The sequence below is a fragment of the Symphalangus syndactylus genome, chromosome 2, assembly GCF_028878055.3.
Source record: "Symphalangus syndactylus isolate Jambi chromosome 2, NHGRI_mSymSyn1-v2.1_pri, whole genome shotgun sequence".
In the NCBI taxonomy this organism is placed as follows: domain Eukaryota; kingdom Metazoa; phylum Chordata; class Mammalia; order Primates; family Hylobatidae; genus Symphalangus; species Symphalangus syndactylus.
This window is the reverse complement of record NC_072424.2, coordinates 47478599-47498012: the sequence shown is the minus strand read 5'-3', so window position 1 is coordinate 47498012 and position 19414 is coordinate 47478599. Positions and strand designations below refer to the sequence as shown.

The window sequence follows — 19414 nt, the reverse complement described above, 5'->3', positions numbered from 1 at the left end:
GAAAGTTAAAAAAAGAGAGAAAAGACTGGGCAATAAGGCTGGTTTCAACAAAGCCTTATTTGCCTCTATCTCTCCTCTCTTTCACTCTACCTTCTAGAAAAAAGCAAAAGTAACAATTGACCTGAACTCTCCATTTTAATAATCACTGCATTTCTACATTTTTCAGTCACAGTCAATGTCTAAATTAGATAACCTAATTGATTACCTACTGACCGAAAGGATCTGTATTAAATCACTACCAAAATCATATAATGAAGAAATTTTCTGCTTCTAGAGAAGTTTGAAGTTGGAATCAGCACTTTTTCATTTAGCATTCATTCAACAAATATTTATTTAGTGCAAACTTGTGCCAGGCACTAGGGATTTTGAAATAAGGGAAACATTCTCCTTTCCCCATAAAGTTCATTATTCAGAGAGGGGAACATATTTACATTCTCTTATTTTATAGCTTAGAAACCAAAGACACAATAATAGTTGGGAAAGTTTGACTGTACCTGCAACTCCCCTTCCATTATACTGAGTAGTTGGATGAGGTCTTCTTTGGATAACTCCAGGGATTTCTTAGTCTTTCGTTCACTTTCTCCAGATGTTTTTAGGTGTCGTTTGACAGTTCCTGAGGCCATGACATCATCCTCCTTCCTATTTGATTTCTTCTTCTTTTTTGCATCTTCTGAGAGACTTTTTTCACCAGCATTGCCGATGATGGAGGGTTTGGGACAGGAGATATGCCCATCAGATGCACTTTCACCACCTTGGTTTCGAGATCTCATTCCCACCTACAACACATACATAAAAAAAAGATAAGATGTTCTTTACCACCATCAAAATTATTTTTGCCTAAATACTTAGAAACTTATAGCAGCTTTACCACATCACCAAAAAAGAAAAATCAAATTAATATGTCATTAAAATTTTCAGGAAACCCCTTTGATGGTCTTCAGAAAAAATAAAAGTAAGATTTCAACCCAACAAACCCCTCAAGCCAAATGATCAAGATCAATATCAATAGTGCTAAGTCATATTGCTGTTACATAGCCTCCATAATAATATATCAATATTGGTTCATTAATTGTAACAAATGTACTATACTATCCTAATGGAGATGTCAATTATAGAGGAAACTGGGTGTAGGGCATATGTGTATTAGCTTTGTAATAATGTTATGAATCTAAAACTGTTCTGAAATAAAATAAAAATCAATAAAAACTGTTCTAAAATAAAATAAAAATAAATAAATAAAAACTGGTCTAAGATAAAATAAAAAGTTTATTTATTTATCAGAAAAATCGAACTTGAAACCCTGCCAGTAACCAGTTGGATGTCACAGTGGGGAAAAAAAAAAAAAAAGAAGCCCACATAGGGTGGGGGCTTAAAATGGACAGAGGAAAAGGGAAAAGCAAAGGGAAGAGGAGGGTGGTGTCATTTTTAGTGATATGCAATTCTATTTTCCCATAGCCTCTATTTTAAAATCAGGTCTTTTAATGTCATTTACAGTAATAAGAGCACAAAGAATTGGGAGAAAAGGAATCAATTTCAAAATCAAAACTTAAAACAATATTTTGAGGTAAAATAAGGAAAAAAGACAAAGCAGCAGCTAAGATATTAACTTGTCCCATGAGAAGCACATTCAAGTCATTCCATGAGGAATGCTTTACAGTTTCTCTGTCAGTCTCTGAGCAAAAGAATTCTACCAACAGGTATGTTACAAACAAACACACTGAACTCACAGGCTAGGTCTCAAAGTGCTATGAGGAGAGCTCTAATATCCTGGGGGGTGTATTTCAAATTTTGCCTAAACCCTTAAATATAGTAGATTAGCTCATGGGCTTATTTAAAAACTCACAGTATAAATAGCCCTTACCATGAACAGCTAAGCAAAAAGATTCTCATCATTCATTCCAGATAAAATATAGGGACTTTGATATATGAAAGTAAATTTCATTTATGAACCCAGCCATACTTAAGAAACTAAGGAAAGATTTTTAAAAAACATTAGGTTTGTAACACAAAAATTAACACAGTGTGATGTTTCCTTTCAGATAGTGAACATCCAATTCTTCCAATGAATCTTGAAATCTACATTAATGCTCTTTTTTTAAAAATCGAACACGTAAGCAAATGGACCCTTTGATGTGTGTGTGAACTTTCTACAGCACCCTAGCTTTTAACAATATAAACCAAAGGAATATTTATTGACGCTAGCACCCTGTTTTCTGGTTCACTTAATGATTAGTTCCCAATTTTAGAGTATCTTTTGGGTTTCCCTAGTCAACAAAGAATAGAAGTTTCTTTGTAATGGAAGCCAGAGCACTTTGGAACAAATCTACCATATTTTATCACAGCTTATTTGTGGGCAGAACGGGCTGACTAAAGCCCCAATCCAAAAAAAAAGAAGTGATGAATAAAGAGTTTCAAATTTAATCATGACCTGTTATGGCTCACAGTTAAGACACATGGACTTCCCAAACTGAATTGTGATTCTGTACGACTTCATACCACATGTGAATTCCTCTTATCTAAAATAATTTTCTCTATAAGATCTTAAAGCTCTTTGAGATGACATATCAAATATTGATTTGACAACTTTAATTTAAATCATTAAATCATGAGTTAATAGAAATCCCAGACAATAGTTCCCAAAGCACAGGAAGTGCTTAATCTTACACAGTATTTAAATCTGATTGTATTATGTTACATGCATTTACTCAATCACAATTATATCTGCAAACATACAGAAAATAATCTATTAGTATCAATTTTATATTTAGTTCTTTCTAAAAATTTCAGTCTGAAATTAATATTTTAAAATAAAGTTTATTATAGTATTATATTAATGGCTTTTACACAAAAATTCCACCCATTTTAGAATTATGTAATTATTTTATATCATTATTCAGGTTGAAAGCTTTAGTCTCCTATTCCCTTCCACATTAATTGACTTTGGCTGATGGAAAATCTCATGTGGTAGACCCATGATGTTAATTTTGTCTTAACAAATATTTTTCTTTTCTGATATTGAAATTTCACATTAATTACTTTTCCTTTGGCATGAACATAAAGATTTTTAGTCCTTTCTCGGTTAGATAAATGAGGTCTTCTATCTATCTTCACAATGAAGTCAGCAATCAGCACCTGTTCTATCTCAGGAATACAAAAGTACTCAGCAATAACAAATGAATCAAGAATGTTTTAGCAAGGAGTTAACATCTATGAGGAAGATAACCATAATTTCTCAATAGAATAACTAAGTCTGTTATAAATAATGTACACATTAAAATGCTTTATTCTATTTTGGAGGGGGAAAACATCCAAGCAATAATGGACTTGCATGTGTCACATTTAGTGACATTTATACTCTTCATATTTTTAATGGCTCTCACTTACTGCTTCTTAAGTGTTACACAGTATAGGAAGCATTTTTCGTACAGCACCTTGTTTAATATTTACATCAACCCTGTGAAGTAGGTGCTATTTCTCTCAGGTTTATAGATGAAGCTACTGAGGTTTAAAGAAATTAAATATCTTTTCCTGTATCACACAGCTACTCCTAGTGGACAGAAAAATAGAATTTGAACTCAGGTCGGACACTAAATACTAACTCACTATACAGCTTTCCTTACAGCTTTCCTCTAAGTTCTTAAACATATGCTAATTGGAAGAGGGGCTATCCCTGATAAATCAGGGGATCAAGAAAAAGTCAGAGGCCAGGAGCGGTGGCTCACGCCTATAATCCCAGCACTTCAGGAGGCCGAGGCACGTGGATCACCTAAGGTCAGGAAATCAAGACCAGCCTGGCCAACATGGCAAAACCCCATCTCTACTAAAAATACAAAAATTAGCTGGGCATGGTGGCGTGCGCCTATAATCTCAGCTACTAGGGAGACTGAGGCAGGAAAATCACTTGAACCCGGGAGGCAGAGGTTGTAGTGAGCCGAGATCATGCCACTGCACTCCAGCCTGGGCAACAGAGCAAGACTCCGTCTCAAAAAAGAGAAAAAGCTACAAATGCTAAGATGGTTTCTCACTTCACACAACAAAATTTGAGAAATCCATATATATGTCTTCCTCCACAGACACTCTTACAACACTCACACAGCAATTTAAATTAGGTTACTAAGCAATAATATGTTTTCTGAAATAATTAACCTTCTGCAGAACTTCTAAGATGATGAATCATTCAAAAGTCTTCCTGAGAAGCAATCTGGTCAATTATTAAGGGTACAGTTATGAAAACAGGATGTAAAGTCTGAACAGGGACAATTACAGACTTATTGTGTTAAAAGCCCTGGAGCTGAACAATAGTAAGCACTTCATCAGTGTTGGCCAAATCCTGTCTATTGTGCTTACAAGGGTAGCAGGCAGGTAACAGAAAAGGCATCCGGAACTCCTTAGGCTTCTTATAGTTGATTGTATGGCTGCAAGTTTAAGGCGTGTAGATAACATTTTCTGAAAGAAGCCAAGAATGCCTTCGAATCATCCCAGGGCATATCCTTTAAAAAAAAGTTCTCCCCAAGAAAAATATAAAAATAAACTGAAGATTCAAATCAGGTTTTATAACCCTTTTTAAAGAATCAGTGTTAACTGGAGCACAGATGCTTCTCTTTGATAAGCAAATTATCTTAACATAGTTCATCAAATATACTTACTTTTCCTTTCATAGTAGTCAACAATAATTTACATGGAATTTTCTAACTAGAGTGTGAAGAAAAGAAAGATCAAATGTTATTCTGAACCTCCCTCTTTTATCTATGGTCCTCTCTCCTTTTCATCTGCGCCCCCCCAACCCCCTGCAGCCTCTCATTAATTGGGCAATGCCAGAGCATACTGTCAGATGAAAAATATCACAGGAATCAGCAAATGTAACGCCTTTTAGTCATTTATGCTGAACTAACAAGTATTTCTAGAGTATTTGAACAAGAAAAGAAAAAAAAAGGAAAAAAAAATGTCTACAGAAATTCTAGTTCCCAGACTTTCTTAGCTCTTACAAATCTTGACCTTGAATTTTCTCCCTAGCAGTCTCACCTTTGCTCTTGCTCCTTTCCAGATTTGTATTTTCCTGTTACGATTCAACATTGGTCAAAATACTCCCCATCCCACCACAAACAAAAACTTCTTTTCTGTATAAATTAGGTTTTGGCATCTTTGCTATGCTTCTCAGGTATCCAACCCCTGTCTGTTCCTGGTTTTATTTTATCTATATATATTTTCAAGAACCTACCTAGTGCATAGAATGAGATGCCATAATAATTTTATATATTTAGTTTCTATTTTAAAATTACCTTATAGAATTAAGAGGAAAAATTATCATAGTAAAAAAGGAAAGCACATAATTACAGAAAAGCCAAGATTTTACAAGGTGGCCTGGCAAAAGGCCTGCTGCAAGTGGAGCTTCCAGAACATTACCACAGAAATGTCCTGACTCTTTCTCTTACGCATAAATGACAATACCCAAAGCACCCAAAACTCAAAAAGAAAACATCTGTTCTAGTTTTATGTGATCAGTGAATTTTCAGATGCAAAAGACCAATTAAATCAACTAGTTTATTCCCTATCAGTGCCAGATTACTTCCTGTGTGCGTTATCTTATTGGTTAAATCTGCATATAAATATCCCAACTCATGAAATGTTCAAACATTTCTCATGAGGTTATCATGTATTCTATAGCATATACTGCTCAGAAATATTCCCAAGTTTGCCTCTAAATTTTCCTTTCTTCTCTTCATCCTATTTCTGCAACAAGCCATGTTAAATATTTGTTTTACTTCTCATTACCTACATTTATTAAATCCCAAAAAATAACTAAGGTTTTTACTTAAAGTATTTTTTATCCTATTAGGGTAGATCTATTCAGACAAATTGAAAATTCCTGTAAGTAATTTCACAAAATGTTAGAATTCAGAGAAAGGGATTCTCTTGGGAGTCACTGCAGTGATGTTGTCATCAAAAGGCCAAGGAAAATATCATACTGTGGCAAATAGAAAAATATTATTCTACTCCAGCTTAAAACTATGGTGAAATATTTTATGACGTTCTGTTTAATATCCTTCAAGAACAATATCAGTAGGCCCAGAAAAATTTCCAGAAAAAAAAAAAGACAAAAAATAACAAGAGAATAGACCAGGGAACTGCCATGAAATAAGAAATCTTTTAAAATTAGCATGGAGTCTAAAAGAATGTACAATTTGAGTTTTAAACTTTGAATGGTAATAGATGGTAACCTTTCTTACCAACATTTTAATTAAAATCCCCAAATTGATGGACTCTTCTATCATAATGTGTCTTGTAGCTGTCCTTTACTTTCCATTCCACTAGCCACGACCTACTATTCAAGATCCTCCACTTTCCAAAAAATTGTATTTCCAGTCTTACTTTTCAATGCCTCCTATACATATCATGTTTGTTTAGTCACTGATTACAAATTATGTCTGGTATATTTTATTTTTATATCTTCACTCATGAATTTCTTTCTTAAAATGAACTATTCTTCCCTTGTACTCTTCAGGCCTTGTCTGAATATTCCAACATGTGCCATTTCTCCTTCCTGGGTAATTTTGTACACTTGCTTGTTCTCTACATTAATTACTTGGCACTTTTCACACTTGCTTATATTATTGTTATTGCCCCAAACATAATCTCTTTAAGGACATTTAATAAGACTTCTTCAAATCGTTGAAATACCAACTGATAGACACCATTTGCTGGTTTGAATTTATAACATTTTACATATTAGAATATAGGTTTACAGAACTCATCTTTCCAATTAAACTCATTGCTTCCAATTAAAGTAACTGGATAAAATATAATTAGAAAGAAAGAAATATTTAGATACACTTGTTGTTAACAGATGCCAAAAGCAATTAGCAATATTTGGAGAGATTTCTAACACTAAAATAATAAAATTTTCATGATAGTAACGTGCACTTTGGGATAAACATGGTGAATTAAAACTTGCCTTTATTTCCATTCTCTCCTGAAACACACTAAAATAAAAATAAAGAAACAAAAGATGACAGCAGATGAGGATGAGAGATGTCAACACAATTTTGGAGGATGGAAAATGGATAGATGAGTGGGAATGTACTTGGGCATCTAAATGCTGGCACTGTAGAAAGTAAAAGAGATGCAAATTGTTTGATTTTCCCAATTACTCTAAAGCTAGGGATGTATCGGCTCCACAGGGCAACGGGGTAACCAGGACACGGGTCCCAGATCCATAAGTCATGGTATATGTTTAGGAAATACTCATGAGACTTGAGTCCTGGGTGGTTACCACAAGATTCAACCAGATCCCTCCAACTTGAGGCTGGAACTTCTTGTACTATATCCTTGTCACTGAGCCTGAAACATCAGCACCCTTCCTCGCTACTCCTCCTCACTGTCCCTCCACAACATCTCTCTCCCCTACTTCAGCTCGTACTGACTTCTTCCTCTGCTAAACTCCTGTAGCACATCTAGTTTGTACCACCCATTTAGGGCTTAATAATACTGTCTAGCATGGTTCTTGAATGGCTCCTGGTATTAGTCTTGTTGACTTATCTAGAATGCAAACAACTTTGCATAAGAATAGTGTTTCTATTTTATCTTCCTAAAATAACTAGCATGCTAGCCCCTCTACTCCTACAACTGAGGAAACTGAGGCTCAGAGTCACACGGTTGATCAATGGAATAGTTGGAACCAGGGACTCACATCTCATGAGTATTTCCTAAACACATCCCATGACTTCAGGATCTGTGATCTTGCAGCGTGGGTATTACACTTCACTTATTTATCTCACTTCCAGTATCTATAACAGGGTTTTTAACTTTTTTCTTTTTTACTTCAATCACAGAAAAAGGCTACTTTCAATTATATAAAAGAGAAAAGCATTTATCTAGTAATATACTGTTATATACAGTGGTGATGACATAATGACAATATTTTCTGGCATTTTCAACATCAGTGATTCATCCTTGAACCTCAAGTGCATGTTAAAATATTTTTATATTTATAATTCTTTATTAATTCTCATGTCATTGTCACTACTAGACGTAGCATGTAATATATAATCATTGATTAAATAAAAAGAGTAAGACCCTCACATTTAAGTGATTATGAAAGTTCTTTTGTTTTCTGGTAAATTTTACCTTTACTTTTTCTACTTGATTACTATAATTTTTTTCAGATATTTTAGTAGTACCATCTCGCCTCTGAAGAAAAGGGAATGTCACCATTTAGTTTAATTAAAGTTTCTAAACGTCTGGAAAATTACCAGACTCCTAGTTAGCCAGGACAAGAATTTCTTCCTGTATTTCATCAGGCTTAGAACTGAGTAAGAATCAGCCATTTTCCTGCCGCTAACAAAACAAGCCTATTGGTAGCCAGAAAGACAAGTACCTTCGACATTATCTCAGCAGTCTATATTTGCTGAATTATTCTTAAATATTACCTTTGTTTGCAATAATAATAGCTGACATTAACTGAAGAGCTTATGATGCACTGAGCAGTGGTTTAACCACCTGATAGACATTGGTGCAAAAGTAACTGCAGTTTTTGCATTGTTGAAATTTGCCATTTGATACTGGAATACTTTCTTAAATAAATGGTTTTATGTTATACATCATTTTAATGTACATTTCTTGCTTTTTTTGCTAATCAATTATTACTTGTTATTTATTTTATATTTATTTTAGACTATGGAAATGATGTTACAAAAAGCAAATTTGAGGGATTTTCTTATTCAAGTTCAAAATGGGTAGTAAAGCAATGGAGACAACTGGCAACATCAACAACACATTTGTTCCAGGAATTGCTAAGAAACATACAGTGCAGTGGTAGTTCAGTAAGTTTTGCAAAGGAGACAAGAGCCTTGAAGAAAAGGAGCACAGTGGCTGGCCATCAGTTGACAATGACCAGTTGAGAGCAATTATCAAAGCTGATTCTTTTACAACTACACAAGAAGTTGCTGAAGAACTCAACATCTACCATTCTATGTCGTACAGCATTTGAAGCAAATTGGAAAGATGAAAAAACTTTGATAAATGGGTGCCTCCTGAGCTGAGCAAAAATTTAAAAATTTGTCATTTTGAAGTGCTGTCTTCTCTTATTCTACACAATAGCATTGAACCATTTCTCTATTCTACACAATAACATTGAAACATTTCTCGACCTGATTGTGATGCACAACGAAAAGCGGATTTTATACGACAACTGGTGAAGGCCAGCTCAGTGGCTGGACTGAGAAGAAGCTCCAAAGCACTTCCCAAAGACAAACTTGCACCAAAAAAAAAGGTCACGGTCACTGTTTGGTGGTTTGCTGCCTGGCTGAGCTACTACAGCTTTCTGAATCCCAGCGATACCATTACATCTGAGAAATATGCTCAGCAAATCAATGAGATGCACTGAAAACTGTAATGCCTGCAGCTGGCCTTGGTCAAGAGAAAGGGCCCAGTTATTCACAACAATGCCGGACCACACATTGCACAACCAACTCTTCAAAAGTTGAACAAATTGGGCTATGAAGTTTTGCCTCATCCACCATATTCACCTGACCTCTTGCCAACCTACTACTACTCCTTCAAGCATCTTGACAACTTTTTGCTGGGAAAACACTTCCACAACCAGCAGGATCCAGAAAATGCTTTCCAAGAGTTCATCGAATCCTGAAGCATGGATTTTTATGCTACAGGATTAAACAAACTTATTTCTCATTGGCAAAAATGTATTGATTGTAATCATTCCTATTTTGATTAATAAAGATGTGTTCGAGCTTAGTTTTAATGATTTAAAATTCATGGTCTGAAACCACTATTACTTTTGCACCAATCATTTCCTGACACACAGATAACAGCCTGGTAAAGCAAGTACTATAATTATACTTCTTATAAGGAAAATGAGGCTTAGAGAGTTGTAGCCATTTACCCAACACAATACGGCCAGCACCTAGGAAAGCCTGAGCTAGAATACAGGTCTGTTTGGATTCTCCATGTGCAAGAAGTCTGAATGGAAGCTTTTGCCATCACATCAAGACTACTGCAATACAAATGCATTTATAGTTCACCTTGTCATGGGCTGAAATAAGTTTAGTCACAGGGCATAGCAATCCCCAAGAAGTCTCAAACAATAATAAACGATAAAGAATCCCACTATTCCAATAAATTTTTTTCTTTTATTTGTGCAATAACTCTTTCTTCTAAGACCACATTCTCTTTCCCCACTTCTTCCTCACACTGCCTTTCTACTCCTCAATACTTGAGGTTTTCAAAGGAGCTGAAGGGTAACTTTGCCCTCACAGTCTTGACTTTCGACTTCTTGGATTGGAAAAGTCATTAAGACTCCAGAAACAGAAAAATTTTATGACAACTGGATGAGTAGAACTGTTTTTTTAAAGTAACTGAATTTAAAAAATTCTAGTCTGTGGATTAATTATTCTATTAAGCCAACCATACAAAATTTCCTGATAGAAAAATGTTTGTCTTTATATAGCAAATATTCTCAACTTTATTGCATTTTCCAGAAATGTGAGGCAAATCCCAATTGATGGTCAATGTTTGTAAGACAAGTTAACCTCCATGGGGTGAAAAACATGCTGTGATTTGGATGATATCATTGCTTTATGCTGACAAAGAAAAAAAATTAAATACAGCACAGATCACCCCATCTGTGTGCTGCTTATGACTTCATGTGTTCTAATCGCCTGTACACACGTCAACTGTATTCAGGTATCCTTTAAATGCCTTTACTTTCAAATCCCTAGAGCATTTCATAACATAAAAGAATAACTTAAAATCAGTTGTAATGTATGAAGTCAAGTTGTGTCTTTTTTGAACTCCTCCCAACTTCTGTCTCTTCTAATTGGCCCTGAGATCCCTTGTCTTAGATTATATCAAAGCATATACAGCCTAAATTGAAAACAGACATAGCTACTACATAAACCAAGAAAGGAGAAATGTAAAAATTATTCCTATTAAAACACATCCTGTGAATGCAACTGAAACCAATGATTGTCAAAGATGTTTATTTGATGTTTAAAGATGTTTATCACTCTGAATACTGTCCAGCAATCAGCATAAACTTAGTTGCTATGTGAACGTAAAGGCTGACAAGAGCCATAAAGTTGAAGAGATTTGTGATGAACTAATTAAGGTGCACTAGAAATTTATTTTATCTAAAATGTCATGCCACAATGCAGAAGTTTCAGACTCAGCGTGGGCAGGAAGTTATAAGAAAATGAGTCATCACCTTTTGGAATAATTTTTTCAAACACATAATGGCCCTTAGACTCCTATCTTCTCTACCCTCCAGCCACCCTACCTCAGCACACACCCAACTCCACACTGGCCTTAAGGTGTCTCATCACCTCATACATCAACATCCTTAGCATTTGTTTCCTTAACATGCTGAATCCTCCTAGAGATGTTTGCCGTTAACCCCAAGGAATCAAAGGAGCTGCATCCCTAACCCCACACACGTATTCTGTAATGCTGGACAAGTCACTTAACTCTCCAACCCACAGTGTCCTCATCTGTAAAATGAGGACAATAAAGCATTAGATGTACTACTCACAGTGTATGTATGTGAAATCATAATGCCTGTTCTACTCTCCATATGTATGTGAAAATATTTTCTAGAAATATTAAGGCAAGAAGCATTAACCAATGGTAGATTAACTATTGGAGTCATCAAATACCTCTCAGTATCCTCATATAGGTAGCACCAGGGACAAAACTACTTTACTTTCAACTGTGAGCATCTAGCACAGGGGTTGGCAAACGTTTTCTTTAAGAGGCAGACATTAAATATTTTAGGCTTTGCAGGCCATACGGTCTCTGTTGCATCTACTCAACTGTATTATTGTAGCACAAAAGCAGCAACAAACAATACATACATGAATGGGTGTGGCTGGAGTTGACTCTTAGTTCTTAGTTTGCCAACCCTGATCGAGACTATGTGACAAAAATGATGAGTGTATTTAAACTGGGAGAAATAGAAATGGTTTCTGCCACTCCTCATTCTGTCCTCTGGTTTACAGTAATTAGAAAATGACTGAAAATAAGAGAGAAGAAAAAAAAATGCCACTTCTTCTCTTCCAGATAAACTGAAAGAGGACATGAACATAAAAGGGTTCTCCCACAAAGTTTGAGGAATCTAAGGTGGAAGAACCTGACATTCTGTTTCATGGGTAAAAATTGAGAGTGGGATTCTGCTGACATTAGCCATGCCATGGGATATGCAGACAGGAAATACAGTTCTAGCTATATGTGACTGTAGAAAGGAGGTGATAGCGATGAATGTCCACTAAGTATGTAGAGGAGATAAAAAAGTGGCCATGTGCCCAGCAAAAGTGGAAGGTAGCTTGGAGAGGCAGCTGACATGCTAACAGGAGAGTCACCAAGGCAGACGGCTTCAAGCAGATCACCCAAACTGGGGCTGAAACGGAAGGCACAGCTACACTTGAAGGACTCTGCAGCCTTTGTGTGAATTATGGTGGGATTCCAAGACAGCAGTAGAGATAGGGGCATTTTACAAGAAAGAACCATGGGCACTACTTCAACAGAGGCCAAGCTGAGAGACGACAACAGAGGATACAGGCAGGATGGGCTTCACAGGCATGTGACCCGTTACAGTTACACAGGGCCCTGCACTCAGTTTAATGCTCTGCTGTAGCTATCTTGAAATTCTTATTTTTGGACAAGCAGCCCCACATTTTCATTTTGCACGGGACCCTCCAAATTATGTAACCAGTCCTGATGGCAGCAGGGAAACCAGTCTAAACTAGATACTGGATGTGCTTCCCCCATTACTTCCACCAGACTACCATGCTAGCAAACTTCCCTCCCACTCCCCAACACTGATGTTCAGTGTTTCTGTGATACCCCAAGATATAGAGGAGGAGAGCTTGGGAGAAGGCAAAGGGAAGACGATAATGGAATTTTGATTTGGTCTAGGATTGACTTATACATGAATGTAATAACAACAAAATAATCACCAGATAAAATTTTACTGGAAAATATATAGATTAAGTTCTCTACCTCTGGCAAGGATTACAAGGAAGGAGTATAGGATAGGTAAGTAAAGAGCTAAGTTGAATTCAGTCATAAAAAATCAATTATTAGACTTGTGCCCCTGAGTTTTACGTGTATCTTAACTTTGAAATATAATACTGGTTACAGTTTTATAAACTATAAAGTACTATAGGACTTTCAGGCCACGCATGCAAAGAAATTTTCCTTTAAGTCTCATCACTATTCTTCTTTTTCTAACTTTGAAAAAGAAAAGCAAGAAGTAAGACTCATATGGGGCCTGGAGGCAGCCAGAGCTCAGCCTTTCCAACAATGAAATGACTGTACATCTCCTCTCAGAGGAGGCTGGTGAGGACCTCTCATTAAGAGGGAATGGTACAGGAGTACTCTGCCCCAAAGCTATCGATTGCGTCTCTCTCTGCCCCTCCTCACCTCCTTGCTTTAGACACATTTCTCATTTTCCCTTCTGTGCTCCTCTTCTATGCTTTCCCTAAAATTTTAAAATGAAATCCCAGTGATATTCTGCTTTTGAAGAGGCCTCTCTATCCCTCACTTCCTTGAAATGTGCCCCAAGCCCAAACATGACCCCTCATATCCTTTTGAACTCTCACTCTTCCAGAATCACAGAATGGTGCTGAGAAATCAAGTTGATTAAATTTCAATCACATAGCAGCATGACTACTGTAACTGTATATTCCTCAGTGTCTTTGTTTGTTAACGCTAGAGGATCTTTGAAATTAAAATAGAAGTAGCCATTTTTAAAGAGGGTGGGTTGAAGGAAGAGTGAGGAAGGTCTTTCTTTAAATCATATCGCTAGCTTATTCTTCTTTGTGAAATAAGCCCTGGCAGAGGGAGGGGAAGAAGAACACAGCAGACATATCTTTTTCCTCCTCTTCCCTCTCAACATACTTAATTCTCAAATCCCCTTTCTTTGCTAAGCGCCAGCCTCCTCGTTTGAGTCTCAGTCCAATATTCCTTTCTTGGAAAGCCAAGCTGAACCCACAGTTCACGTATCAGGCATATCTTTGCTCCTAAAACCCGGTGGTGAGGGTGGAGGAGCAGGAGTACCAAGACTAGACCAGTCTGCAGGGCTCTAGGAGCATACTGCAAGTGGAAAAGCTCCCTCTAAAAGCCTAGGGCAGTGGTGCTCAAGCTTCAGTGTACCTCAGAATCCCCTGGAGAGCTTGTTAACAGATTATTGGTCACCACCTCCAGAGTTTCTGAATTTGTGAGACTGGGGTGAGGCCTGAGAATTTGCATTTCTCACAAGTTTCCAGGTGATGCTGATGCTGTTAGTCCCAAGACCAAACATGGAGAAACAATGCTCTAGGACAAAGTAGGACTATGTTAAGTCCAGAAAATTGCAAAGAAGCCCCAGCCCCAGAATATCTACCTATTTCAACCAGCAACTCTGCCTTCTCAAAGTTAAACTTGAAATACCTGCCTTGGTTGGATAAAAATAATATTAACTGTAATTATTTCCATGAAAGGATTATATGCCACACTATCATTCATTTCCAGCAGGGTCCCTGCTTGAGAGTTTAGACTTGTGGATTACAAAATGATGCCTGACTGACCAAACCTTATTTGCAGACGTGGTTTCAGTGTGTGTGTGCTTAATGAGACATTTTTGTATCAGATTTCACAAATAATCTATTTAGATTTTGTTGAAAAAGTCAGAATATTTGGCGACACTTAACCTTTAGTCCTGCATAGCTGCATTTAGCTGGAGTTGGGTAGTAGCTTATCCATTTAGATGGAGCATTTACTAGCTAGTTTACCACAATCCTTATTACTCGCTATTACCTCTTTAGCACTGAGACTAAGAGTCAGTTGCCATGTGTTTAATACTATGTTTGCACTATGTTTTTTTGTTATTGCAGAGAAATTCTTCTCTGTACCTAAGGGGAAAAACAAAAGCTACACCAAGAGAGTTTCATGTTTCAATTTAGAAAAAAAGAGGAAGAATTTTTAGTTCTCAGGGGTTTAATACACAACTACTCTGCCAGCATCACTGTTTATTATCCATCTATCTTCGAAACCAATTGAGTTTGGGTCCAGTCCAGACAAGCCTGGATGGCAAACAGAAATGCAAGGAGGATGGGTGGAAGGAAGAGGCCAACTCTGTGTGTAGGGTGGTCAAAGAAACCTCCTGGAGAGGAATTGTCCAACAAGAAGAAGCTGTGTTCCATCTACAAGCTTGATCCAAGGTCAATGTTACTTTCCAAGGGGAGAAGGAATGCTGTGCATAGCAGGGAATGGGTTCCTCAGGATGCCTCCACCGGCATGCAGCCAAAGCTGAGGCCCCTAGCAGGTGTAAATAGAAACAGAAGCACACCAGGAAAGACTCTGTAAGAACTTGCTATGCAGGAGACAGGAAGTGGATTTGGGGCACTCCTGAATGGTCACTGTTGGAACCAGAAGAGGTAGCAGAGGCATCAACAAATCTTCAAAGGCAGCTCAGGAGCAGAACAGTGTTTGGAAGGCCTAAGGAACATGCCCTGGGGACCACCTCTTAAATTAACCTGGCAGAAAGTGAAGAGAAGGTTCTACAATAGTTCAGGTAAAAATGAAGTCAAGGAAATATGATACTGATCTTTTACTATTACACCCCAGGCTTCCTCAGCATGAAAACTATGGGTTATATTTCATTTCACAAACTTTTTTGTGTCCCACGATACTGCATAACAAGCACACCAGCACCATGCTGGATGCAAAGACACACACACAAAAATAAAACATGTTGCTTTCCTCAAGAACGTCATAGTCTAAGAGAGTGGTTGATTTGGTTTGGCTTTGTGCCCCCACCCAAATCTCATCTTAAATTGTAATCCCCAAGTGTTGAGAGAGGGACCTGGTGGGAGGTGATTGGATCATGGGGGCATTTTCCCCCATGCTGTTCTCATGTTAGTGAGTGAGTTCTCACGAGATCTGATGGTTTTACAAGGGCCTCTTCCTTCTTCACTTCTCTCTCCTGCTGCCATGTAAGACGTGCCTGCTTCCTCTTCTGCCATGATTGTAAGTTTCCTGAGGCCTCCCCAGACATGCAGAATTATGAACCAATTAAACCTCTTTTGTTTATAAATTGCCCAGTCTCAGATATTTCTTTATAGCAGTGTGAGAAAAGACTAATACAGTGGTTTTCAAATTCGTTTGATAGTTGATAAATAAAAAAGTTAATGACTTATCCAAAAACATGTATATGTATTTATAAATTATAAGTGTTATGCTACTCTCCTTCTGTTTTAGGTGTATTATAAATCATATCCAAAAACAGAAAAAAATAACAAAATGAAATAATTATAACAAATATATGTATATAGTATAAAAGACATCATAAATATATATAATAACAGCTCACACCCCAATGACTTCTCATGTGAAAACTGGTCTGCAAAACAGATATTTAAGCAAATTTAAAAAATAAAAGAAACCTTGGGAAATGCTTCAGTAGTGGTCTCATATCTAAGGATTAACTAGACCTAATCCCAAATTAGTGGCAGTCTCATATCTGAGGATTAACTAGACCTAATCCTGAATAACTGCTAAGATCACAAGAAATTAGAAACATGCAAAGATAAATGGCTGTGGATTAGGACAGAGGTGCAGGCTTTGAAGATTGAGCATTTCCCAGCAGATGGTACTCCTGTTGGTCCCTAAGAGGGGAAAGTAAGCTCTTTGCAGGCCAAGGGAAAAGCATAAAAACACATAGCTGTCTTGTGGTTTGATGGGAACCTAGGAGGAAAAGTTCAAAATGGAGGATAAGTGCAGCAAAATAATAAGTATGTATATTGCAAAACACAACAGATTAACTCAGGAAACTTGCATGTTATAATAAGACTACACTCTGAGCTTGCATGTTCAGCCTTCAGTTTGTCCTTCATATGGCACTGTTATCCATTCACATTAGAAAAAAGAAAAAGTGAGCTTTGGCGGTAGCCATGGTAACTAAATACTGAGCATGAGGGCAGAGGAAGGTCAAGGAATGTTCTATAGTTACACATCAAGAAAGTACAAAACACAGGTTATTTTTAATTTTGGCTACGTTCCTATAATTTTTAATGTCTAAAATTTAAGATGTACATAAATAGTAAAGTCTGTTTCTCATGTAGGCATGAGAAAAAATATTTTCCCAGTAATTTAAGACTATCTTCTTATTTTGTTGACACTTTATTTTCATCAGCTGCCATTCAAGCCAACAAAAATGCCCAGAGTTAGTATTTTCCAAATTTGAACCAAGGAGGGTGTCCTTTACCCTTCTTCCCCTTGTTTTCTGTTCACCCCTATTCTTAGTATACTAGCATGACTCACCATCCACAGAACACAAATTGAGAATTGCTTTTCTAGGAGTGCTGGTGTGTTTGCCTTGAGTCGTTCATATGCTGTCATCCAATGACACTTGTGGCCAAGGACAAAGATTTGCCAGACAGCTGACAAACCAGAGTGAGGGTGTAGCATAGCCAATGAACAAAGGACTTCCCCCAAACCAGGCACAGCCAGCTGTCCTAGGCAGAGAAGGAGCCTGCAGTATTGGACTCCCGGGCCAACTGAGGTAACAGACCTAATCACCCCTCTGTCCTTTCTACACTTCTGCTCCAAGGGAATATACACAAAGACTAGTGGGAGGATAAGGAGAAATATGAAAGAAAACAAATCAAAACCTCAGAAGATGAGAGGAATGTGTTTTTAAAAATCTCTTATAGTACCCTATGCAAAAGATAGTGACATACATGAATTGTCTAAAAATAAAGTTTCTCTTCTAAGGATTATAAATAGCAGGATTCTGCTTGAACAAAAGTCCTAGCCAGGACCAAAGACTTAGAGGTTTTCTATTTCTCCATAGATTTCACTTAGATTGTAAACTAGTGATAGCCTGTATTTGATACACTGTTTCAGTTTTACCAAAATAGTTCCACTGTTTTTATTAAATAGTTGTCACTTGCATATTTATAAATACCATACCCTACATATGAATGTATCATTGAAAAGGTAATTTTAGAGTAAATCTTAGTCACTTTAAAATTTGCTACTCAAAACTAAGTTTGAAGACAGACTTGATGTAAATGTTACCTAAGAAATTATTTTCAGGATCTACTTTATTGTTTTCAAATTATTTTCAGGATCTACTTTATTGTTTCATTGTTACTGAGTGATTTCAAAGGGCCAGGCCCTTGGTAAAGGAAGGAGTTGTAGATGATTTGTGTCAGCATGGACCTCACAGTGTAATAAAATTGTTCCCATTGAAAAGATAAATCACAGAGAGAGCTGGAGAAATTAGGAAGATTTTTGCCTATGCTAGCTGATTGGGTGAATGAGTTATTTCCAAGTCAACTTTTATTTTAGTTAATTCTAAAAATAAATTGATATTTCTTTCACAAAGCCAATTCTGCAAAAATGTTACTATGCAAGGCCATATAGGTTTCATCCACAGTGGCTCAAAGAGAGTGAATTTTTTTTAAGATTTTTATTTATTATTTTATTATTTTTATTTATTTTTATTATACTTTAAGTTCTAGGGTACATGTGCACAACATGCAGGTTTGTTACATATGTATACATGTGCCATGTTGGTGTGCAGCATCCGTTAACTCGTCATTTACATTAGGTATATCTCCTAATGCTATCCCTTCCCCCTTCCCCAACCTCCCAACAGGCCCCAGTGTGTGATGGTCTCTGCCCTGTGTCCATGTGTTATTGTTCAATTCCCACCTATGAGTGAGAACATGCGGTGTTTGGTTTTCTGTCCTTGCAATAGTTTGCTCCGAATGATGATTTCCAGCTTCATCCATGTCCCTACAAAGGACATGAGCTCATCCTTCTGTATGGCTGCATAGTATTCCATGGTGTGTATGTGCCACATTTTCTTAATCCAGTCTATCACTGATGGACATTTGGGTTGGTTCCAAGTCTTTGCTATTGTAAATAGTGCCACAATAAACATACATGTGCATGTGTCTTTATAGCAGCATGATTTATAATCCTTTGGGTATATACCCAGTAATGGGATGGCTGGTTCAAATGGTATTTCTAGTTCTAGATCCTTGAGGAATCGCCACACTGTCTTCCACAATGGTTGAACTAGTTTATAGTCCCACCAACAGTGTAAAAGTGTTCCTATTTCTCCACATCTTCTCCAGCAACTGTTGTTTCCTGACTTTTTAATGATGGCCATTCTAACTGGTGTGAGATGATATCTCATTGCGGTTTTGATTTGCATTTCTCTGATGACCAGTCATGATGAGCATTTTTTCATGGGTCTTTTGGCTGCATAAATGTCTTCTTTGGAGAAGTCTCTGTTCATATCCTTTGCCCACTTTTTGATGGGGTTGATTATTTCTTGTAAATTTGTTTAAGTTCTTTTTAGATTCTGGATATTAGCCCTTTGTCAGATGGATAGATTGTAAAAATGTTCTCC

The 19414-nt window shown here is 36.9% G+C and overlaps 1 protein-coding gene across 4 annotated transcripts in view; it reads right to left on the bottom strand.

Annotated features, from left to right (window-relative positions):
* FILIP1 (filamin A interacting protein 1) overlaps window positions 1-19414 on the bottom strand; it is a 264825-nt gene that overhangs the window by 123437 nt on the left and 121974 nt on the right. For all 4 annotated transcript variants that reach the window (XM_055255790.2, XM_055255809.2, XM_063629786.1 and 1 more), the window contains one exon: window positions 495-776. In XM_055255790.2, the coding sequence (XP_055111765.2) occupies window positions 495-776 (282 nt within the window). The remainder of the gene's footprint in view (window positions 1-494; window positions 777-19414) is intronic.